This window comes from Pantherophis guttatus, chromosome 8 (genome assembly GCF_059756535.1).
Source record: "Pantherophis guttatus breed Tessera chromosome 8, ASM5975653v1, whole genome shotgun sequence".
In the NCBI taxonomy this organism is placed as follows: Eukaryota; Metazoa; Chordata; class Lepidosauria; order Squamata; family Colubridae; genus Pantherophis; species Pantherophis guttatus.
Window position 1 is genome coordinate 80,846,719 of NC_142070.1, and position 25,188 is coordinate 80,871,906.

The following is a 25,188-nucleotide window of genomic DNA, read 5'->3' on the forward strand; positions in this document are numbered from 1 at the left end:
CAGTTCAGTCCGGTTCATGCAAACCTGTAGGAACGGCAGTGGGAGGCTCCGCCCACCACGCGCCCGTTGCAAACCGGTAGTGAAGGGAAGTGGAACCCATCCCTGGATGGGTGTCTTCAGTGAAGTCTGCCGTTTTCTTGCCACCGTCATTCAGGGAATCACAATTGCTTCTCTTAGTAACCCGCTTGTGTGAAGTGGAAATCTGGATCATGTGACATCCGGGACACTGCAACCGTCATAAGTATGAGTCAATTGCCAAGCGGCGGAGTGGTCGTAACTGTGAAAGTCAGTGGCAACTCACATTTCTCATTAATCGTTCGAACATTGAACAGTCACTAAATGAGCTGTTGTAAGTCGAGGACTGCCTGTATTTAGTGTATTTATAGCTAGTCCTCGACTTATGACCACGATGGAGCCCAAAATTTCTGTGGTTTAAAGGTGACGCGTGTCTTAACTCAGTTTTGCCCCATTTTTCTTGCTACCGTTGTTAAGTGAATCACTGCGGTTCTTCCAGTTAGTCAGATGGTGGTTAAGTGAAGCTGGCTTCCTCTTTGCTTGTTGGACGGCCACAAAAGGGGATCACCCTGGGACACAGCAACGGTCATAAAGACGAACCAGTTGGCCAGTGTCTGAATTTTGATGACGTGACTATGGGGAGGGCTGCAAAAGTTGTTAAGTGTGAAAAACGATCCTAAGGCACGTTTTTTTTTTCAGTGCTGTTTGTAACTTGGAACGGTCACTAAACGGACTGTTGGAAGTCAAGGACTTGCTGTATTTCAGGAAAATGTAGATAGCTGCTTACTGGCTCATGGCAACTCTTAGGCAGCTTACAGAAAATATAAATATATTACATATATTACAAATATATTTGGAAGATTTTAAGCTAGGATTTTAACCAGAAGTTTTAAACATTTTAACTAACTTATTTAACATGACGCGGGAAAACACCAGAGATTTAAATTTTTTGCATATACACACCCGCAAAAACTTAAGACTTTTATTTATTTATATATATATATATATATATATATATATATATATATATATATATATATTAGAATAGATTGTAATTTCTATCTATCTATCTATCTATCTATCTATCTATCTATCTATCTATCTATCTATCTATCTATCTATCTATATTACGAACTATTCTAAAAATACGAGTTCCAGGTATATTAGTAAAAAAAGAAGCAGACATACTGCGAACTCCGGTACTTAAAATTTATTTTTTTTAAAAAAATTAAAATTTTATTTTACTAAGCTTTCGTCAGCCATCTGCTGACATCGTCAGAGTATTAAACTACCATTACAGATATATATATAAAGTGTTTTTCTATCGAAACACCTGGTCTGCCCCAATATGGGAGGGGAGCATACTGCTTCCCTTTTCACCTTTCAGCTCCAATCCAGAAGGCCTCAAGCAGTCGCATTCATGACAAACCATTTTATACCAAATTTGTATTTGCCGATAAAGAAATAAAGGGAGACTAGTATAGATCTATTTCAAGCTATTTAGCTCTCATCAGCTAGTCAGACCCTTACTCAGATTCAAACTTTTATATTTATATATATATATATAGCTCTCGCCTCACAATCAGGAGGCTGAGTTCAACCCTAAGTAGAGGCAGATATTTCTCTCTCTGGGCACAATGAGAATATATCTGCCGAACAAAACTCCGTACTGGCAACAGGAAAGGCATCCGGCCATTAAAACATTCAGCTCCATTCAGTTGCCTAGAGTCCATCCCGCAAGGGATTATGAGGGTCATTAAAAGATGATAATGATATAGCCATGTATATATGTGTGTCATGTATGTCTTTGGGTAGATATATATTTTCTCTTGACCGCAGGCAACAAAATTTCATTTTTAATGTGAAAATTTCATTTTCACTGCTCACAGTGAAAAAGAAAAATGACAATAAAAGTTACTTTCTCTCTCTCTGACTTGGCAAGATCTAACACACCTCCTCAGTAGCATTGCCCTTGCTCTCCGTGGGATCCTTGCCACCAGATCCCTGGATCTGGTGCTCACCGGCCCTCCCTCCATGTGTAAACCTGCCCTTCCGAGTAACCTCTGCCCTTCCAGTCTTGGAATCCAACATGCGAGTTGCATCTCATTGCACCCCCAGGTTTTCCCTTTCTGCATTAAGACGGGCGTCTCTCTGCAGTCCGCCAATCCGCAGGACGAGTGGCCCTCCGTGCCTTGAAGCTGGTGCAGCCTCTGACCATGTGCAGAGTGGCCTTTTGAGTCTATCACTAGAAAAGGGATCGACTCAAGGACTGCCAGGCATTCTGAAAAAAAAGGCCAAAGTATTAAAACGGAGGCAAAATAATATCAAATATATTATACAATTTTATTTAGAAATGATACTTTTTTTTAAATCCAGAAAAAAAAAAACTGTACCCCCTATTTAAAAACGATCAAAACGTTCCAGGAAATTCTAATCATTTAAATATCCTTGTTTGTCTTCTGAGGTATTATTATCTGGGAATAATTTAACGCTTTTTCCTCTTGAGTGCTTTCCAATCTCCTTCCTGCTGAGCAAGGCTTTGGAAGAGTTGCTTCACTTTCCTTTTTCTTTCAGAATCCCTGAAAAAAAAGCAAAATAAAATAAAATAAAATCGTCAAACCGCGATTGTATCTTGAAGGCAAAAATGCAAAGTATCTCCCTCCCTCGAGTTTAGAACGTAGCGCTGCTTCTCCTGTGGGATTATTAATGGCTGAGGAGACAGAAATCTTTCAGGATCCAGTCTGTACAGGATCACAGATCTGCCAGTGACATTTACGGCCTGGATCGCTTTCGGTTTTTAGGAATCCCGTAAACCATTTGATCATGTGGCAAATGATTTTATTTATGTATAGTAGAATGGAATAGGTTAATGACGGTTGGAAAATCTGCCACTTTACTTATTGGTCTCTTTTTAATTCGGGGCCCATTATCGAGTCCGTCCTTTGTACTTCTATAATTGTCTGGTTTGGCACAGCAACCAAACAAGACAGACACAGACGTCCAACGGATAGTGAGGACTGCAGAAAACACAATCGCAACCAGCCTCTCTGTACAATGCAGGAGCCAGAAAGAGGGACGAGAAAATCTGGGCTATAAAAACCACGTATAGTAGAGCTGTGCTGTTCTTTTAGCATCTTAGGACCGTCACTTTGTGGTTTGTGTCTTACGAGTTATGTGGATCGCTTTTATTTAGTAGCTTATGACTATCACGGAGTGTTGTATCTTAACGATTTATGGTGATTGTATTGTGATTATGATCGTGATTTATCAGTTTGTGGCTTGTATGTACACTGAGAGCATAGGCACTGGAGACAAATTTCTTCCGTGTGTCCAATCACACTTGGCCAATAAAGAATTCAATTCCTATTCCTATTCCTATTCCTATTCCTATTCTATTCTATTCTATTCTATTCTATTCTATTCTATTCTATTCTATTCTATTCTATTCTATTCTATTTTATTCTATTCCATTCCATATTCTATTCTATTTTCTTTATTCTTTCCATTCTTCATTCTATTCTATATTCTATTCCATTTCTTCATTCCTTCAATTCTACTCTAATTCTTCATTCTATTCTATTCTATTCTATTCTATTCTATTCTATTCTATTCTATTCTATTCTATTCTATTCTATTCTATTCCCTTCCCTTCTAATCTTTCATTCCTTCTATTCTTCATTCTTTCTATTCTCCGTTCCATTCCATTCCATTCCATTCCATTCCATTCTAATCCTATTCCATTCTTCTCTTCTCTTATCCTACTCCATTATCCTATTTCTATTCCATTATTCCATTCAATTCTTCCCAGCCTATCCTAATATTCTATTCTATTCTATTCTATTCTATTCTATTCTATTCTATTCTATTCTATTCTATTCTATTCTATTCTATTATTCCCTTCCCTTCCAATCTAATTTTTCATTCCTTCTATTCTTCATTCTTTCTAGTCTCCATTCCATTCCATTCTTATTGCTATTCTTATTGCTATTCTTATTGCTATTCTTATTGCTATTCTTATTGCCATTCCATTCCATTCCATTCCAATTTAATCTATTCTGTTCTATAGACCAGCAACCATGAATTAGAAACCTCATATCTCTTAGACAACAACCCCCCCCAAGCGAAGACCGTTTCCCAGCCACTGGTATTTTCCCCCGTTTTTCTCACGAAACCCAAACCCGCGGGGGCTACCTTTCCATGACTTCTGCAAGCTGCATCTTTGCCAGGAACTGGTTGTCCCTGCGGATCTCGCGCACGGCCCCCTTGAGCTCACGCCTGTGCTTGTGCACGAGGCGCTGCCGTTCCTGCTCTTGCTTACTGCTCCCTTGCTTCCGTCCAAATTCCAGCCTGAAAGGAGAAAAAAACGACTTGTCAAAAATGGCGGAGCTCCCAATTTCAACTCGGGGAGGATTGGGGGGGGCGCATTTCCGCTGCCTGGCAATTTCCGGGAAGTGGACCCCCGACTCGATTCCGTAGTTTAGGGGAAAACCCGTAAGAAATGGAACCTTTCCAAAGTTTTAATTGCTTTTCGTGACTGGTATTTCTCTCTCTGGGCACACTGCTGAACAAAACTCCGCACTGGTGACAGGAAGGGCATCTGGCCAGTAAAACAATCTGCTTGCTCCATTCATTTGCCCAGGTTCCATTATGGGTTTTTTAAAAGAGGATGATGACGACTACAGTATTCAACATATGACTTTGCTAGTTTGATTAAATTGGCAGATGCAGTAGCAGGAGACACTGGATTACCGCCAAACCGTTTCTGCCTCGCATAATCTGGATTTCAGCAGCCCCAAATCAGGACATTAAAAAAGAACTGTCAGCCGAACTGGGCTTTTAAAATTTAAATGATGAAATGTTACGCGTGATTTTTAAAAATTTCTGTCTGAGGCAGGATTGGCAGTTGGGGATCCGTTTTTGAGATACTCACACCTTCACTATTTTGGGAGTGTACAGCTTCAAAGGAACCGGTTTCCTCTTGTCGCAGACCAATGGGCTGTACGGCCTCGGGACGTCGAGTTCCTCCAGGACGCTCTGGTGTAGCTCCTAAAAGTTCCCAAGGGATTTAAACTGAACAGCAGGAATGGAAAGATTTCGTGATAAATAAACGGGGGGGAAGGTAGGAAGGATTTTGAGGTTTTTGTTTTTTTCCCCCAGAGTATAAGTCAGTGATGGTAACCTTTTTGCCGTCGCGTGTGAAAAGTGGTGGGACCGCGGAGGGAGGTTGCATGCATTCCCATACCCATAATTCAATGCGCCCCACCCCCCCACGCATGCCCGCACGATTCTTCCCTGCTCCTCCCACTTTTGGCACGGTGGGCCCGGTAGGCCCATTTTTTTGCCCTCCCCAGGCAACAGAGGCTTTTTCTAGGAGCCTGGGGAGGACGAAAACTGCCTTCCCCACTCCCCTGGAGGCTGGAAACCACCTGTTTCCCGACTTCTGGTGGGCCCAGAAGGCCCGAAAATCAGTTGCACATGCATGCTGGAGTTGAACTAAGGCAACGCTCGCGTGCCCACCGATATGGCTCCGCATGCCACCTGTAGCCCGCGTGCCACAGGTTCGCCATCACGGGTATAGGTAGTCCTCGACTTAAAACAGTTCGTTTAGTGACCGTTGGAAGTGACCATGAAAAAAGTGGCAGTTTTTCACACCTACGACTGCCGCAGCATCCCCTACAGTTACGTGAATAAAATTCAAGACGCTTGGCAACTGACTCGTATTTATGACCATCGCAGTGTCCCGGGGTCACGTGATCCCATTTTACGACCTTCTGAAAAGCAAAGGGTAAGTGGGAAGCCAGATTTACTTAAAAGCCGTGTTAATAATTTAACTGTGGCGATTCCTTTAATGACGGTGGCAAGAAATGGGGAAATTACTCACCGAGCAACGGTCTCACTTAACACCATAAATGTTGGGCTCAATTGCGGTCGTAAGCTGAGGACTACCTATAACTGAACAGTCTCCATGTATGTCATGGGGTGTGGAATGGCCTCGGGAGGCTGAAGGGGGAGCCACAGACAGGACAAGTGGCATACAAAAGATGCCTTCAGCCCTCAGAAGAGGGCGGAAATGTTCCAGAATTTTCCGCAGACTAAAAAAAGAGGAGGGCAGGAATATTTTCAGCGTTGCAAGATTTCGGTTAATTCAATCGGACACTAAGCTATGACTCCTTGACTACCTCGCAGGGCTAATGTTCTGTCCGATTTGGGCATTTCCTGTGGTGTCTCAAAACTCTCAAATGAGCCATGGTGGCCATCAGGTCTGGAGGTGGCTGAGGAGGAGGAGGAGGAACAGCTGGGTCCAGTGCCTGACGCACGGATGCGCAGAAGGCAGAGGAGAGGAGAGCAGTGGAAATCTACTTAGTGAACAGTCACTAAGCAGACTGTTGTAGATACAGGTAGTTGAGGACTACCTGTATTTAACCTCACTAGAAGCAGGTAGAAAACCATGGGAGCAGGCAGCAGGTGAGCATCTTAAACCAGGTGTGTCCAGGTGTCCTTGGCAGCATCAAGGCTCCAAGGGGGAAGGGCGAATGGAGCTGGCGGAGAGAGAGACGGAGGTGGAGCCTGGGCCGTCCGTCAGCCCGCAGATGGAGAGTCAACAGCCCACAGGTCTGGAGGTGGATGATGAGGAAGAGGAGGAACAGCTGGGTCCAGTGCCTGACGCATGGATGTACAGAAGGCAGAGGAGAGGAGAGGAGAGGAGTGGAAATCTATGGGCCGGTCCTCGGGATGGAAGAGCTGTTGTCATTTGTCATGGTCATATTGTCATTTAAAGTGACAATAAAGTTATTCTAAGTCTTATCAGGACAGAGAAAATGGAAGGGGCTACAAGGATTATCTAGTCCAACCCTACAGAGAAACCAGTAAACCACAAAGGAGAAGCGGTTGTTTTAGTCTCTCCTCAAAAACTTCCAGCTATAGAGAACATCGGTCCTCTTGGGCCACAAATGTCGCCACCGGAAAGATTTTCCTTTGTATTTACGTGAAATATTGGTCGCTCAGGTCTGGGGCAGCTACTCCTCGGCTCACGACCACAACGGAGCCCCAAATTTACGCGGCTCAGTGAAACGTTCGATGTTGGAAGTGAGGTTTTGCTCCGTTTTTCTGGCCGCATGGCTTCAGCTGATCGTTGCCGTTCTTACATTAGCCATGCGGTTGTTAAGTGAATCCGGCTTCCCCATGGTCGTTGGGGGTCGATCCTTTGAACCCAAGGGATACCACGACTGTCATAAATGCGAGTCAGCTGCCAAGCATCTGAATTCTGGGTGACCCGGGGGATGCCGCAACCGTCGAGAAGGGTGAAAAACGGTCACACGTCACTCTTTCCACTTTTGGTCACTAAATGAACTGTTGTAAGTCGAGGATGTTTCTGGGGGCTACTTTCTGGGAGGGTGGACAGGAGTTCTCGGCTCTTTGTCAGGACAACCCCCCCCCCACTTCTTACTTGAAGCTGGGCAGGATACTTGGCTGCCTGAAGTATGAGTGAGGAAAGCAGCAACCGGACAGGACCCAAAATTTCACGGAAGGATGGAAGCTCCCCGTAAAGAATGGCGCATCGTTTCACCAGAGCCAGAGCCAGGGCCACGCATGACAGTCTGCAAAAGACAACAAGCAGGCACCGTAGTTAGTAAGCAGTACTCAACGTTGATTCTGCCGACTGCCAGGAGTTCGATCCTGACCGACTCAAGGTTGACTCGGCCTTCCATCCTTTCCGAGGTCGGTAAAATGAGGACCCAGATAGTTGGAGGCAAGAGGCTGACTCTGTAAACCGCTTAGAGAGGGCTGTATAAGCACTGTGAAGCGGTATATAAATGCTATTGCTATTGCCCTTCCTTCCTTTCTTCCTTCTCCCACCTCCCTCCCTTTCCTATTGCTTAGAATGCAGTATTGCAGGCTGACTGTCGACTGTCAGCAGTTCGACCCTGATGGACTGCAGAGACCGTCATTTGCAACTGATATTAGAAAGATTTTGGATATCACTATGAAGCAACTTCCAAAATATATACCGATAGACAGATGTTGGTTTCATGATAAAACAGGTTCAAATATATCTCTGGATTGTAGAATTGGATACTCAAATTTACTTCCATCTTGCAAATGCTTTGCACAGCAACAATGCCAAATTTCAACACAAACCTATTGTACTTCTACAAAAAGGACGCCAAGGAAAGAGATGAAAATGTTTTGTTATTCACCATAAAGTCAAAATAGTTTCTAACGTTTCCCAAGAGAAAACTGATTTACTTCATGCATTTATATCTACAACTTGTTATCTCGTTTTCTACTCTGTCACTTCCAAGTCTGATTGGCGTTTTTAATGGCTGCTTAAGATTTTTACGGTGTGTTTTTATTATATGCCACCGAGATTCACGTTCTGGGAGGTGAGTAGCTCTATAAATGTGACAGACAGATAGATATAACATACCTCAGATTATTCGTATCTATTTTGCTTTTTCCTTTTGATCTACTTAAAATCTGGAGCGAGATGTTTTGTTTTTCCCATGTTTCTGTCCCTGATTTTTCACAGACCACAAGCAAGTTGGAATGTTTTCCTAGGGACACAAAAGGAGGCAGCAAAGAATAACCTGAAAAGAAAAAAAAAGATGCAAATGTTAGTTTTCCTCTCAGAATACTCATTTGTATGCAGCCATGCAGACATTGCTTGCTATTTTTAAAATCTATATAAATGTGTCAAACGTTTTCCTGCACTTAGAAGTCAGTGAAAAGTTCACAAGGAAAGAAAGGAACAAGGAGTTTATAGATACAGCTGGTAAACACAAGAGAAAACTATTTTTATATTAAGTATTTCATACTGTTGGACAATTCTTACAACCAATGTTTAGCTATGTTTATGAAATGCATGTTATTTTATAGACTGCCTGCTGTTACAATTATTCTATTCAAATACATACCTACATATATATCCTGTTTCCCCCAAAATAAGCACTTATTTCAGGGTTCATATATACATACATATATATATGTATAACTGTATATATATATATATAACTGTACACACACACACACACACACAAATATATATATATGAGAATGACAGGGTCTTATTTCCAGGGAAACATGGTAGATACAGATGATAAATAGTAAGATGGATAGATAGATATAGAGATAAATAGATACAGATAGATTACAGAGAGAGAGAGAGAGAGAGAGAGAGAGAGAGAAAGAAAGAAAGAAAGATAGACAGACAGACAGACAGACAGATATAGACAGATATTATTTCCCCCAAAATAAGACTTCCCCTGATAATAAGTCCAATCAGGCTTTTGAGTGCATGGCAATAAGGCCAAGCACTTATTTCAGGGTTCAAAAAAATATAAGACAGGGTCTTCTTTTCAGGCAAACACGGTATATATCATCTTCTTTTAACAACCCCATAATCTCTTGCAGGGTGGACTCTGGGCAACTGAATGGAGCTGAGTGTTTTAATGGCCGGATGCCCTTCTTGTCCCCAATGCGGAGTTTTGTTCAGCAGATATATTCTCATTGTGCCCAAAAAGTGAAATATCTGCCTGTACCTAGGATTGAACTCACAGCCTCCCGACTGTGAGGTGAGAGCTCCACCTCTCTAGGCCACCGCACTACTCACATACATGCATGCATATATTATATAATAAAAAAGTCAATATAAGTAAACCACTTTTAAGATGTCTGTAAAAAATTGTGTGTACAGGTAGTCCTCGACTTACAACAATTCATTCAAAGTTATAACGTCGCTGAAAAAAGTGACTTATGACCATTTTTTTCACACTTACGACCATGGCAGTATCCCCATGACCACGTGATTAAAATTCAGACACTTGGCAACTGGCTCCTGTTTATGATGGATGCAGTGTCTCTGGGTCACGCAATCCCCTTCTGTGACCTTCAAGGTCCACGGGAAAGCCAGATTCACTTAACAAATGGTGTCACTAAGTTAACATTTGTAGTGATTCACTTTTCAACTGTGGCAAGAAATGTTGTAAAATGAGACAAAACTCACTCAGCACGTTTCTCACTTAGCAACATACAATCTGGGCCCAATTGTGGTCGTTAAGTCGAGGACTACACATGTACTGTGTCTTAAGAGGGACCTTTCAGGAGCCCTGCCAGTGGTTATGGTAGTGGTGGTGCCAGGAAAGGGTTAAAGGGGGGGGGAGAGAGAAGAGCAGGAGGGACGCCAGACGATGCCAGAATCCTACCTTGAGCTTCCTTGCTAGGTATCGCCAGGTGAAGGACTCCCAGGAGAAAATTGACCAATTCTGGGACAAATCTTTGAGACAGGGATGTGTAGTCCAGGAAGAGACAGCAGACAAACAGTCCTTTCACAACGTCTTGTTCCGTTCTTACGGCGCACTAGAAAAAGAGCCAGAATAGAAAACTTAAGGGATGTCTAAACTCCAAAATGCAAGGTGATCCAACCGGTCAGTCCTAGAGGAGATCAACCCTGACTGCTCTTTCGAAGGCCAGATCCTGAAGAGGAAACTCAAATACTTTGGCCACCTAATGAGAAGGAAGGACTCCCTGGAGAAGAGCCTAATAATGCTGGGAAAGATGGAGGGCAAAAGAAGAAGAAGGGGACGGCAGAGAACGAGGTGGCCAGATGGAGTCACTGAAGCAGTCGGTGGGAGCTTCAATGGACTCCAGAGGATGGTAGAGGACAGGACGGCCTGGAGGAACGTCGTCCATGGGGTCGCGATGGGTCGGACACGACTTTGCAACTAACAACAGCAAAACTCCAAGAGTTTGAATTTACACCAGAATTCCTAATGGCTACTCAGCCCAGGGCATCCCATGTAGCAGGACAGCTGAGGGACAGCTGGTTGCAAAACCCCGCCCTCCCCCCACCTTGAGGCTAGGTGTGCCACACTGAAGACAGGTGAAGGAGACAAGGCAGGTATACATAAATAAATATAAGCCCAATGCCAAGGGCTGAATTTTGACCACGTCTCTTAAAATTTGTTTGACTTGGGCTTCGCATGCGTGACCGTTGATGGGTTTTTATCCTTTGCCGCTACTGCTTTTTAAATTGTGTTGTTAGCTGCCCCCAAAATCGCATTTGTGACATTGGCAGCTCCACAAATTCATTTAATTAGTCAATAAACACATTGGAAAAATGGGAGGATTAGATGAGTAACCTAAAAGGTACCACCTGGCTGAGGCCTAAAATCAAATGAAATCCTTGTTAGGGTTTGCCAAATGAAAGTATTAATGAATGTTGTTTCATTTTCATCATTATTTATCTATTGGCTCTGCAACCCAACAAGACAGACACGGACTTCGGAGGATAATTAGAACGGCAGAAAAAACCATGGCTACCAACCTGCCTTCCACTGAGGACCTGTCTACTGCACGAGTCAAAAAGAGGGCTGGGAAAATATTTACAGACCCCTCGCATCCTGGACATAAACTCTTTCAACTCCTACCCTCAAAATGACGCTATAGAGCACTGCACACCAGAACTACTAGACACAAGGACAGTTTTTTCCCAAACGCCATCACTCTGCTCAACAAATAATTCCCTCAACACTGTCAAACTATTCACTAAGTCTTCACTACTATTAATCTTCTCATCATTCCTATCATCGATCTCCTCCCACTTATGACTGCATGACTGTAACCTTGTTGCTTGTATCTTTATGATTTATATTGATTTTGTTTCCTGATTGCTTATTTATACCCCATGACTATCATTAAGTGTTGTACCTTATGATACTTGACAAATGTATCCTTTCTGTTATGTATACTGGGAGCACCAAGACAAATTCCTTGTGTGTCCAATCACACTTGGCCAATAAAAAGAAAATAATCCAAATTCTAATTCTAATTAAGCGAATGTTTTTTGTTAGGATAAATGGTGAAAAAAAGAACCTGCCTTTGTAAGTAGCTGACTCATGTAAATCAAGGACGGTGTTACCACCGGGTGCCAGAAATCAGAAGTTGGAAACAGAATGGTAATAATTTTCAAATACAGGAGCTGAAAAATATAAAGATTGTGCATTATTAATGTAATTCCTTCTGTGTTTAAAATAAAGTTAGGGTTTACTTTTGTGGCATCTGTTGCTCTGGTCTCATTGGAAGAAAAGAGCACAGATCAATGCTGTGCAGGTAGTCCTCAACTTACAACGGAGCCCAGGATTTATGTTGCTAAGTGAGAAATTTGTTCAGTGAGTTCCCTGCCCCCATTTTTACGATGTTTTGTCAAGGGAATCACTGCAGAAGTTAAATCAGTCACCCAGTTGTTAAGTGAGTCCGGCTTCCCCGTTGATTTTGCTCTTCCTGTTTAATACAGGATTGGGATAAATAAATACCCGGGATTATCAGCTAATATAATATTAATAGATATATATATATATACCATGTCCAACTCAGGGAATGTTAGCAGAGCGTTTCTTTCTGCAATCTCTTCCATGCTGTGTGTGGCCTCTTGAAGGAGGAGCTTCATATGATCGCCGGCTGCTTTAGGGAACATCTGGCAAAGCTCGAAGAGGACTCTGTGAATCCGGAGATGATAAAAGTCAAGGGTCGGAATTACATTTATTTATTTTTTAAAATACGTTTATTTTATTTTTTTAAAGTTTTTTATTTTTTAGACAAACAAACATTTAATACATCAGTTTTCTCTTCCCTGTGACATCTCGGTGTTATTGTCCAAACTTCTTTCTTTTTCTGTATAGTTGTCATTACTTCTATCTTGATCCTTATCCAGTCCACAGTATCAATTCATCACTAACATATAAGTATGTTATTACTTATATAAGTACATTATATAAGTATGTAAAAATATGTGATGAATTGAATATTTTCAACTCATATATTTTTACATACTTATATAATTAATCATTTATATCTCTTCTCCAACCAATAATAAAAATCATTCCATATTTTAAAATATTCTGAGTCTTCTCTATCTTTAATCATCAAAATTAATCTATTCATTTCTGCACAATCTAAGTTTTTTTTTTATTACTACTTCTTCCAAAAGTATTTTCTCCGCTTTACGTTTTATTTTTTTAAAGGCAGCATCTTCTGGGGCAAAAGTGATCTGAAGTCGAGATGCAGCTGCGCACGTACGTTCTGACTCCAGAAACGGATGTTTGCCCAGCACCAAATCGATCGGCTTTTAAATCAAGATATTAAGAACGAGCTTTGGATAAATTCAGACGTCGGAAATTGCTTCTCAGTAAAAAGCGTCACCTAAGAATCCTTATTAGTGTCAACAAGCCTTATTAAGATTGGGATCTGGAGGGTGGAGGGAAAAGGCTTCCCTTGAAGATCAGAGGGAGCCAAGAAATATTTGGAATAGGATTCACATCTTAATACAGAAGAATCTCAAAGTGACTATAAAGATAACGCCAGATGTTTTTCTTTTGGGTTTAAGGGATAAAAAACAACAACAATTGGGACTTTGATGTTATGTATATTGATGGCGTTGCCCTCCCCCAACACACTATTGACCTTATCTCAACAACAGCAGTGACACAACTGATATTGACTGCTGTATGGGTTGGGCCAGAGGAATTCTGAAAAAAGCAACACAATCACAACCTCAAGCAGCCCAGTTGCAGCACTTGGAAGAAGCTGATTACAAGGAACAAGTTCCATTTTGGCTGCAAAACTCTTGCATATTTTGCGTTCAGCTTGGCCCAATCTAGCAGCTGAAATCCCTATGTGTCAGGTGCCGTACTCACATGACCAGCTCGTCAATGGTTTTCAGTTTTGGCGGCTCCTCGCGAGCCAACTCGCCAACATACTCCACAAGGAACGCGAATAGTTTCTGTGGAATATAATTTTTAATATTATCAATAAATGGAGTCTCCAATCACTGCATTTGTTTCATTCAACACCAAACACCCTCCAGCTCTTTGATTATTACGCCTGACGGCAAAAACTCACTTCTAACTTGGCTTTGTTCCCTACGGCGAGACTGGGATGGTTCGTCTTCCGAATTCTCTGTACGATGTCCATTTGTTCTACTGTGGTTCTCCCCAACAGTAAAGACTGAAGCTGCTCGTACGATTCAGGCGCTATTCAAACCATGAAAAATATTGGGGGAACTTGAGAAGTTATTTCAGAAAGTAAGTTCAAAATGGTCATCCAGGTAAAACAAGGAACAAACGATAACTTGAATGCTATGAGAAATACTAACGGAAAAGCAGTTCCGTTTCTATCACTACATGGCAGACGAAACATTGTTCTTTGTATATTTAGGTGAATGAACGTTATCTACAACAGAGATCTCCAAAACCTTTTAAGATTTGTGGACTTCAATTCCCAGAATACCTCCTTCCCAGGTTGGTAAAATGAGGACCCAGACTGTTGGTGGTTGGGGGGGGGGGGGCAAGAGGCTGATTCTGTAAACCGCTTAGAGTGGCTGTAAAAGAGGTATATAAGTCTAAGTGCTATGGCCCTTCCTTCCTTCCTTCCTTCCCAGTGCTTAGAATGCAGTATTGCAGGCTAACTCTGCCGACTGCCAGTAGTTTGATCCTGACGGGCTCCAGGTTGACTCAGCCTTCCATCCTTCCAAGGTCAGCAAAATGAGGACCCAGATTGTTGGGGGCAAGAGGCTGACTCTGTAAATCATTTAGAGAGGGCTGTGAGGCACTGTGAAGCAGGATATAAGTCTAAGTGCTATTGCTATTATCCTTCCTTCCTTCCTTCCTTCCTTTCCCTTCCCTTCCCTTCCCTTCCTAGTGGTTAGATTGCAGTATTGCAGGCTAACTCTGCCCACTGCCAGCAGTTCAATCCTGACCGGCTCAAAGTTGACTCAGCCTTCCATCCTTCCGAGGTGGGTAAAAGGAGGACCCAGATTGTTGGGGGCCAGAGGCTGAGTCTCTAAACTGCTTAGAGAAGGCTGTAATACACTGTGAAGTGGGATATAAGTGCTAAGTGCTACTGCTGTTTAAAAAACTCCGCACCTGCTGAGGCTGTCCAACCCAAACGATTGTGGCAGAATAGAAATAGAATAAGCAAGCAATACTGAACGATATTCAAGCTCGTGGGGAAACTTGTAGTTCTGGACGCTGCTCAACCTTTTGTTTTTTTTCCTGGACTGAGTTTAGGCTGAGAAGGTCTGTTGGCCTTTTTTGGGGGCTGCTGTTCCTCTCCCGAGTTTTAAGGTTGTGATTTCACAATTCGCTTTATTATTATTTGTAGAGTTGTGAATTTGACATTCCCAGAGGCTTCTGATCAGGGCAGCAAAAATAAAATGATCGGGTTTTGTTTTGTTTTGTTATTTTTCTTACCAGCAAACAAATACGGCAACTCCAGCTGAGCAGCCTCTTTATCTCTGAGGGCGTTTGGCTTCTTGACTGTCTTTTGGCTTTTTGGAAACCTCTTTCCCGGGACCGTCTCTTTGTCGGCGTCACCTTCGGAGGGATCGTTAACGCTTTCGGTGTCAGACTCTTCTTCGCTTTCTTGATTCTCACTGTCCTCCTCTCCATCTTCATCATGCTTGTCATTCTGTGAAGCAACAGAGATCGATTAGATAGCCTGGGCTTTAAAACAAGATCCATGACTAATCAAGGAAACAACTTTGCTCTAATCTGGTGGGATCCTAGATACGCCTAGCCAGCGAGGGACAGATAGATATGACCCACTAGAGCAGGGATGTTATTTGCCCTCCCCAGGCTCCAGAGGCTTTCTAGGAGCCTGGGGAGGACGAAAACAGCCTCCCCCACCTCCCCAAAGGCTGGAAATGGCCGGTTCCTGACTTCCGGTGGGCCTGGTAAGCCCATTTTTCCCCCTCCCCAGGTGCCAAAGGCTTTCTTGGAGCCTGGGGAGGGCGAAAACGGCCTCCCCACCCCCCTAGAGGCCCCCCCGGAGGCCAGAAACAGCTCATCTCCCAACTTCCGGTTGGCTTGTTTTTTGCCCTCCCCAGGCGTCAGAGGCTTTCTTGGAGCTTGGGGAAGGTGAAAACTGCCTCCCCCACCTGCACAGAGGCCGGAAACGCCCTCCCAGAGCCTCCACGTGAGCCCTGTACTTACCTGGCATCCAAAATGGGCCGTATGGAGACTCCTGGGGGGGAGGGGCAGCGTAGGCAGGTCCAGCTGAAAATCAGCTGGCCGCACACACGCATGCGCGCTGGAGCTGAGCTAGGGCAACGTTCATGTGCCCACAGATATGGCTCTGTGTGCAACCTGTGGCACCTGTGCCATAGGTTCGCCATCATGGCACTAGAGTCACAGTGCCCGATCTTTTTTGCACCAGGGACCGGTTTCATGGGAAAATAATTTTTCCATGGACTGGGGAGGGGGCGGGGGGAATGGTTTCGCGTACAAACGTGATCCTGCGCATGTGGAGGTAAAGCTTCACTTGCTCACCCACCAGATGTGCGGCCCAGTTCCTAATAGACCAGGGACCAGTACTGGTCCGTGAATCAGGGATTCGAGAGCTTCAGATTGGAGTTCCAGATTAAGAGCAGCCTCCAGATTAATTGCAATAGCACTTAGACTTATATACCGCTTCACTCTCTAAGTGGTTTACAAAGTCAGCTTCTTGCCCCCAACAATCCGGGTTCTCATTTTCCCAAACTTGGAAGTATGGAAGGCTGAGTTAACGTTGAGCCAGTCAGGATTGAACTGCTGGCAGTCAGCAGAGTTAGCCTGCAATACTGCATTCTAATCACTGGGAAGGAAGGAAGGAAGGAAGGAAGGAAGGAAGGAAGGAAGGAAGGAAGGAAGGAAGGAAGGAGGAAGGGAGGGAGGGAGGGAGGAAGGAATAGTAATAGCACTTAGAGTTATATCCCGCCTTACAGTGCTTTATAACCTCTCTAAGCAGTTTATAGAGTCAGCCTCTTGCCCCCAACAATCTGGGTTCTCATTTTACTGTCCTCGGAAGGACAGAAGACCGAGTCAACCTTGAGCCGGTCAGGATCGAACTGCTGGCAGCGAGCAGAATTAGCCTGCAGTACTGCATTTTAATCACTTCGCCAAAATGGCTCTTGCCAATGTTAAACTGGGCCTCTGCAATTTGCCATGATCATTCGGGGATGGGCACAATATTTTGCGTCAGGGAAGCTGTGAGTTCGATTCTAGATAGAGGTAGATATTTCTCTCTCTGGGCACAGTGAGAATATATCTGCCGAACAAAACTCCACCAACTTCACATTGGTGAAAGGAAGGGCATCCAGCCAGTAAACACTCAGCTCCATTCAGTTGCCCAGACTCCACCCCACAAGAGATTATGGGGTCGGTTAAAAAAAAGAAGAAGAGGATCTTAAAAGGATGAAAGGCATACACTGTAGGACAGCAAAGGTCGGTCGTCTTTGGTCAGGAGAAACCCGTCTGCCAAATCGTCAGCTGATAGGTGCTTCGGTTTCTTGCTGCTCTCCTTTTGTTCCTCTCCTTTCATTCGACGTAAGCGGTCAGCCTGCATGGGAAGGAGATCCCGGGACATCCAGTCAGCCCTCCTAAGTGGCCAGATGACAACAGCCCCCCCTGATAAGAGCCACGAGGAAGACACCTCAAGTGTTGGCCACCTGAAAAATCCCTTGAAAACATAAATGCTACAAATGCTCATTTTAGATACGCTACCTCTTCATTCCCAACATGGATCTCTACCAAATACACTACAACACTGTGAGGATTTTAACTGTAGCATAATTCAGTTAGGGGAGAAAAAAGTGGGGGTCTTTCCCCCCATAGTTTTCCATTTTTTAAAAATCCTGCTTTTTAGCCAAATCCCAGTTTGGGTTTCATTTCTGTTACTTGGGTTCAATATGAATACATTAAATTTGAGTCAGCAGATCTCAATGGAAGAGGGGGGGATCCAGAATGGGGGATGAAATCCTAGGCCAGCGGGTCTCCAAACTTGGCAACTTTTAAGACTTGTGGACTTCAACTCCCAGAATTCCTCAGCCAGCTTTGCTAAGACTCCACAAGTCTTAAAGTTGCCAAGTTTGGAGACCCCTGGCCTAGGCAGCTAAACCGCTTACCCCATTCTGTAACGTAAAGGGGTCAATCAGAGTAACTCAATGCCTAGAGAAGAGCTAGTTTTCAAGACTCCTTGGAAGCCAGATAACACGGTCCTCTTGCCTGCAAAGTAACACAAGACTGCCAAAGGCAGCTGTGGTTGTAGAACAAGTTTTAGCTGTTCTCAGCCTAACAAAAAAGTAATGAGTACCCTGATTTTTCCTTTGATGAACAGGACAATCCTGCATTAGTAGTGCAGAACTAATCCTATACAGACAAAAAAAAGCATAAACACAGTTGTTGAAAGCACGTCGAAGGTTAAGTAAACCACAAGTACATGTTATACCTCTAATTGCTGGAGTTTCTCTTGCTCTTCTCTTGCCAGTTCTTCTTCAGTTTTCATCCTATCCGAGGGCTGCGTCTTCATTTCGAATCCAAGCTCTCTAACCAGCACGTCGTATTCATCTGGCTACAAAATTCAACAAAGGCGCAAATCATTTGTAGCTCTTGGGATGGCGGTGTGTCAAACGGAACGAGCTTTGGTGAGCAGAAAATCAAAATAAACGCTGCAATTTGTTCACTCAAGACATTTTATTCCACGTTAAATACGGTAAGTGTTTGATTCCAGCAGTACGTTTAGTATTCCCCCCCCCTCCTTACGTCACTTTAGAGATCACATTATCTTTTTTGTAATGTGGTGACCAAAATTGGATGCAGCATTCCAGGTGGGGCCTTAACTAAGGACTTACAAAGTGGTACTAATACTTCACGTGATGTCAATTCTTTGCTTCTATTTATCCAACCAAGGATTGAATTAGCTTTTTTGGGTGCTGCTGCACACAGCTGGCTCATGTTTAAGGGATCGTTCACTAGGACTCCAACAGTAACTCTCAGTGTTATTGTTTTTGAGCCGACAAAAAGAAACATCTCTTTTAATCTCTTTATAGTCGACAAAGAGAAACATCTCCAGATTACAAAACTCTCACAATAGTAGACAACATAGTATCAACAGTAGAGACCTTCAAATTTCTAGGTTCTACCATATCTCACGACCTACAGCTAACATAAAAAACGTCATCAAAAAAGCACAACAAAGAATGTTCTTTCTGCGCCAACTCAGGAAGCTCAAACTGCCCAAGGAGCCGCTGATAACAGTTCTACAGAGGAATTCTTGAGTCTGTCATCTGCACCTCCATCACTGTCTGGTTTGGCTCTGCAACCCAACAAGACAGAAAACAGAATTCAGAGGATAATTAGAACTGCAGAGAAAACCATGGCTACCAATCTGCCATTCATTGAGGACCTGTATACTGCACAAGTCAAAAAGAGGGCTTGGAAAATATTTACAGACCCCTCACATCCTGGACATAAACTGTTTCAACTGCTACCCTCAAAACAATGCTATAGAGCACTGCACACCAGAATAACTAGACACAAGGAGTTTTTCCCCAAATGCCATCACTCTGCTAAACAAATAATTCCCTCAACACTGTCAAACTATTCACTAAGTCTGCATTGCTATTAATCTTCTCATCGTTCCCATCACTCATCTCCTTCCACTTATGACTGTATGACTGTAACCTTGTTGCTGGTATCCTTATGATTTATATTGATAGTTTCCTGATTGCTTATTTGTACCCTATGACTATCACTGAGTGTTGTACCTTATGATTCTTGATGAACATATCTTTTCTTTTACGTACACTGAGAGCTTCTGCACCAGACAAATTCCTTGTCCAATGAAATTCCTTAACCAATGAAGAATTCTATTCTATTCTATTCTATTCTATTCTATTCTATTCTATTCTATTCTATTCTATTCTATTCTATTCATAGATATTCACCAAATAATTAGGAAACAGAAAGTGGAGCACAAGATAGTATCGTTACCTAGATTAGAAATGACTCATGTGTATACTTTGACATAAACAAACGTAACAATTGTACTAAGAACCCAAGGTTGTTTTATAAAACAGAACAACTTCTAAGAGTCTTTCCACAGGGAAGTTCCTTGTCGCTGAAGACGGTGGAGAAATGACTCAGTTTTTCCAGGACAGCTAGCAAAAAGCACAGCTACTCGCAGATAAACAAGCCTACCTTGGGTTTTTCTTGAACTTGACTTTGTGTCTCTGACTTGGAAGTCCTCTGTACCAAGAGCGTTTGGATCTCTCTCCAATCGTTGTTAAGCTTTTCTGTAAGTTCCAGAGTATTTTCCCGCTGAGCCTGTCGCTCTTTCTTTAAAAAAGAAAAAAAAAAGGGGGTGGGGGGAAGGATAATCATATTACTGCTATCCTGTACAATAGGTGCCTAATCTGAATGCTCTTTTTTGTATTTGAACAAGAAGTGAAAGTACAGAATTCAAAAGGAAAGCAAACAATTACAAACACGTATGCAAATAAATTACATCTATAATATTTCACCCCAAAAGCCTGCTAGAAATCAACGTGCCCAAAGAAACTGATTCAAGACTTAGGGGCAACTGTAGATAAGGATGGAATTTACATCCATTTTTTAAAAAAAATTATTTTTATATGCCGCCCTTCTCCAGAGACTCAGGGCGGCTTACAATTTCTTTTGTTCCGTCAAAACATATGCCTTAGAAAATACCGACAGCAAACAGCACGATTCAGTTTCTTCTGACAGATTAAGAGAATTTCTAAAGCCTTAGTTGAGCAATGCATTCTGTGAAATTAAAAAAAGAATAGTTGAGTTTGGTTTACGTATATTTGTGCATTGCTTACTCCACCATAGTACTCAAGTTGAAGAGTATTGGTTTAAAGAGCCTGGTGGCACAGCAGACTAAAGCACTGTTATTAACATTCAGCTGCCTGCAATTATTGCAAAGTTCGAATCTCCCCAGGCTCAAGGTTGACTCAGCCTTCCATCCTTTCTAAGGTAGGTAAATTGAGGACCCAGATTGTGGGGGCAATAAGCTGACTTTGTATAAATATACAAAAGTATGAAGGCTATTGCTTAACGCATTGTAAGCCGCCCTGAGTCTCCGGAGAAGGGCGGCATAAAAATCAAATTAAAAAAAAAAAAGTGATACGACTATAATTTTATTGTATTAGAGCCTCCATTTTACCTTTCCCCCCCCCATTTATATTATCCTTTTTATTAATTTATAATATAAAATGCAAAAATGCAATTTTTGCATTTTATATTATAAATTAATAGGAAAAATAGAGAAAGGGAAAGGGAAAAAGAAAGAAAAGGCATTGATTTCTGACTCCCTTTGATGAAGCAGAATAAGATAGTAACATCAACTTTCAACTTTTTACTTTGATATTAAGGCCTTCCTTGACAGTGCTGGAGAATAGATGTCAAAGTAGCTACTGCGCGTAATAATTCCATGCAGGGGAATTATACCTTTCAGTTTTATAGAAGAAGAACATCAGAGCATTTCAAGTTTAGGATAGTTTACCTTTTCCAATTTGGATTTTGCTATCAGCTCTTCAACAAGTTCCTTCCGTGACTTGGGATTTTGACTTTCTCCGTTCTGCTGCTCTGTGGGTTTTTTCTTAGAAAGGAGTCCTCCAAAATGAGATGCGGTTAATTCCTCTGGAAATGCAAGATTTATGAATTGATCAGGATGTAAATAAATCCCGAGAACTCAGCACATTCATATCCCTAATGCTGCTTTAGCATCGTTAATAATTTACCGGAGCAAAAATTGAAGGAGAGCGTGACTAAGCATGAGGGAGAGCAGAACTGGGAAGATCCACCTCAAATGACATTGATTACTGAAAGTTTTGAAAGTATCAAATTTATAAATGAAACAGAATTCTAATAGGTTGCATCCCATATGTTATTCTTTTGTAACTACTTCTACTGGCACTTTGAAATTTCATTTACAATATACAAGAGTTGTTAGAGGTCTTATTAAATCACAGTTGCATGTTATAAAGAATGTACAATCCACTCCAATTATTTTTTCCCCACCTGATAACATTCCTTTTTCTTCCGAATCGCTGTCACTATCGACAATATCATTAAGTTTCTCGATGTCTGCTAGAGAATGGCCATAGTGAGTTAAGTCTTCTTCTTCATTGAGATTATATACGTTTTTCTTTTCAAACGTTTTCTGAAATACAACCAAACATATGAATGAGGGGTGTTTAGACTGAAGGGGTTCCTATCGATGAAGCTTCTGAGAAATTTATTTTCATTGCCGTTTTGAATTTCCTTGGCACTGGGGAAAGGCGTTGTTGACAAGATAGGAGCTATGGCACACAGTTGTGGCTTAGAGAGGCCAATATGACCTTGATTTGGGGGTTCCTGGTGATGTTTTTATACCAGGAAATATTTCTTCCTGCTGGTTTCTGGACTGTAACATTATAACAGAGATGGAAGGGAGCTTGGTGGAGTTCTAGTCCAACTCAGGCAGGCGACCCTATACCCGTGATGGCGAACCTATGGCATACATGCCACCATGCCAGCTCAGCTCTGGCGACATGTGCGTGCGGGCCAGCTGATTTTCGGGCTTTCTGGGCCCACCAGAAGTAGGGAAATAGGTTGTTTCCTGCCTCCGGAGGGCCTGGGGTGGGGGTGGGGAAGGCCCGTTTTTCTTTCTCACCTGGCTCCAGATCCTCTCTATGCATCTATAGACTCCTAGAGAGGCTCTGGAGGCTGGGGACAGCAAAAAATGTCACTTCCTATCCAACCAGGAGTTGGGAAATGGGCCGTTTCAGGCCTCCGAGAGGGTGGGGAAGGCTGTTTTCGCCCTCCTCAGATGCATAGAGAGGACTAGAAGACCTCCAAGGTCCCTCCCAACTCTGTTATTCTGCTCTTCTATAATTCTGCTTTCCTTCCACCCTTCCTTCCTTCCTATCTATCTATCTTCTACCTACCTACTTACCTACATTTATATCTATCATCTACCTATCATCCATCCATCCACCCATCCACTCATCTATCATCTATCTATCTCTATCATCTGTCTGTCTGTCTGTCACTGGAGATTTTTAAGAAAAGATTTTGACAACCATGTGTCTGAAACGCCGCGGGGTCTCCTGCTTGAGCAGGGGGCTGGACTAGATGACCTCCGAGGTCCCTTCCAACTCTGTTATTCTGCTCTTCTATAATTCTGCTTTCCTTCCTTCCTTCCTTCCTTTGTATCATCTATCTATCTATCTATCTATCTATCTATCTATCTATCTATCTTCCATCTATCTACCTACCTATGTCACTGGAGGTTTTTAAGAAGAGCCTGGACAACCATTTGCTCCTGCTTGAGCATAGGGGTGGACTAGAAGATCTCCAAGATCCCTTCCAACTCTATTCTTCCGTTCTTCTGTAATTCTGCTAGTCTTGCCTTCCTCCCTCCCTCCCTATCACTGGAGGTTTTTAAGGAGAGACTGGACAGCCACGTGTCTGAAATGCCGTGGGGTCTCCTGCTTGAGCAGGGGGCTGGACTAGATGACCTCCGAGGTCCCTTCCAACTCTGTTATTCTGCTCTTCTATAATTCTGCTTTCCTTCCTTCCTTCCTATCTTCTACCTATCTCCCTACATCTACCTCCCTATCTATCCTCTATCTATCTGTCACTGGAGGTTTTTAAGAAAAGATTTGGACAGAGTTGGTCCCTTCCAACTCTGTTATTCTGCTCTTCTATAATTCTGCTTTCTTTCTTTCCTTCCTTCCTATCTATCTATCTTCTACCTATCTACCTACATTTATATCTATCATCTACCTACCATCTATCTATCTATCTACCTACCTACCACATCCATCCATCAATATCTGTCTGTCTGTCTGTCTCTCTCTCTAATCTCTCTCTTTCTATCTATCCATCTCTCTCTCTCTCTTTCTTTATACGAGCCAGAAATAGATCTATATAAGTCTCTCACCTGGCTGCCAGAAAGAAAAAAGCCCAGAATCGAGTGGATGTGATTCTACTGAGCTAGGGCTGCAGAAAAACCTTGGTTAGGTAGGAAAAACCTGGCTAGAGGATTTGGACAGCCACGTCTCTGAAATGCCGTGGGGTCTCCTGCTTGAGCAGGGGGCTGGACTAGATGACCCCCGAGGTCCCTTCCGTGGTTCTTACCTGCCGCTCCAAGGCGAACCTCCGCTCGGCCTTCTCCTCGGCGCTCATCCCGCCATCGTACTCTCCGAAGCGCCGGTCCCTGAAGACGCCGCTCTTCTCCCGCTGCTGGAACTCCTTCTGCAGGCTCCGCTGGCGCTGAGGGAAAAGGCGGGAGGGAGGTGAGGGGAGAGCCCGAACGCCCCGCATCCATCCCTCCCTCCTTCCCTCCCTTCCCTCCGCTTACCTTCGCGTGGGCCCGGGAGCGCGCCACGCCCGGCAGCCCCACCGCGTGCCGAACCCGGCGGCCCAAGACGGGGAATTTCTCCCGGTTGACTTTCACCTCAAAGGGGTTCTTCGAGCAGGCCGCAGCCGGGCCTCGCCGCGCCATCTTGCTCCGTCGCGCTGGGTCGAAGCGGCGCCCTGTGATGACGTTGTAGGAGACTCCGCCCCCAAGGGGGTGTGGAGAGGGAGGCCCCGCCCCGCCCTCTGGAACGGCTTCCCTCGCGCGTCGGGGGGCGTGGCCGGGGGCGTGGCCGGCGGAGGACGCGCCCCGCCCACCCGCTCCTCCCACCTTCCCCCCCCCCCCCCGCGCTCTTGCCATGGCCGCCATGGAGAAGCTGATGCGGGCCTTCGAAGCGCTGCGCTCCTTCCAGCAGCAGCAGCTGCCGCCGCCGCCGCCCCAGCCCAGCCCTGCGCCCGAGGAGCCGCCCGCCCGCCCGTGAGTGGGGAGACCCCCAAACGGCCCCCCTCCCTCCCGCCCTTCAGGCCTGCCCGGGGGGGGCAACAAGTGGGGGGGGTCCCTGGAAGAGTCTCCCCCCCCCGACCCTTGGCTGCCTCTGGCCCGGGGGTCCTGGGTGGTCCGTGGGGAGCCGGCCCCGCCTGTCCTTCCTCTCCGCCCCCGGGCAGGGCTAATTCCCTAGGAGGGGGGTCAGACCCCCCCAGTTTGCCCCCCCAGAAGGAGGGTGCTCAGACCCCCCTGGCTGCCCCCCCCGCAGGGCTAATTCCCTAGGAGGAGGGGGGCTCAGACCCCCCCCAGCTGCCCCCCCAAGACAGGGCTAATCCCTTAGGAGGAGGAGGTCTTATATACCCCAGCTGACCCCCCAGCAGGAGGGAACTCAGACCCCCCTGGCTGCCCTCCCTACAGGGCTAATCCCATAAAAGGGGGGGCTCAGACACCCCCCCCCGCTTCCTCCCCAGGCAGGACTAATTTCCTAGAAGGAGGGGGGCTCAGACCCCC

The 25,188-nt window shown here is 44.1% G+C and overlaps 2 protein-coding genes across 5 annotated transcripts in view; one reads left to right on the plus strand and one right to left on the minus strand.

The window, feature by feature from the left end:
• Window positions 1-2,337: 2,337 nt before the first annotated feature.
• Window positions 2,338-24,524, minus strand: NOP14 (NOP14 nucleolar protein). Its single transcript, XM_060688854.2, has 18 exons — window positions 24,196-24,524; window positions 23,973-24,107; window positions 21,870-22,011; window positions 21,352-21,488; window positions 20,025-20,162; window positions 18,274-18,396; window positions 17,254-17,385; window positions 15,261-15,477; window positions 13,912-14,042; window positions 13,707-13,792; window positions 12,374-12,509; window positions 11,891-11,992; window positions 10,218-10,371; window positions 8,444-8,603; window positions 7,463-7,613; window positions 4,946-5,061; window positions 4,207-4,362; window positions 2,338-2,594 (listed from the first exon to the last, which is right to left on the minus strand). The coding sequence occupies exons 1-18, from the start codon at window positions 24,337-24,339 to the stop codon at window positions 2,501-2,503; spliced, it is 2,454 nt and encodes an 817-aa protein (XP_060544837.2). The 5' UTR covers window positions 24,340-24,524; the 3' UTR covers window positions 2,338-2,500.
• Window positions 24,467-25,188, plus strand: part of HTT (huntingtin) — a 107,811-nt gene continuing 107,089 nt past the window's right edge. For all 4 annotated transcript variants that reach the window (XM_087875537.1, XM_087875538.1, XM_087875539.1 and 1 more), the window contains exon 1: window positions 24,467-24,669. In XM_087875537.1, the coding sequence (XP_087731663.1) occupies window positions 24,551-24,669 (119 nt within the window). In that variant the 5' untranslated portion in view covers window positions 24,467-24,550. The remainder of the gene's footprint in view (window positions 24,670-25,188) is intronic.

Excerpts from the sequence above, each read along its gene's own strand:
- NOP14 (XM_060688854.2), bottom strand. The coding sequence starts at position 24,339 with ATGGCGCGGCGAGGCCCGGCTGCGGCCTGCTCGAAGAACCCCTTTGAG. Across the intron at positions 24,108-24,195 it reads GCTCCCGGGCCCACGCGAAG|CGCCAGCGGAGCCTGCAGAA; the intron begins GTAAGCGGAGGG and ends CTTTTCCCTCAG. Across the intron at positions 11,993-12,373 it reads CATTCCCTGAGTTGGACATG|CTCCTGTATTTGAAAATTAT; the intron begins GTATATATATAT and ends TATATTTTTCAG.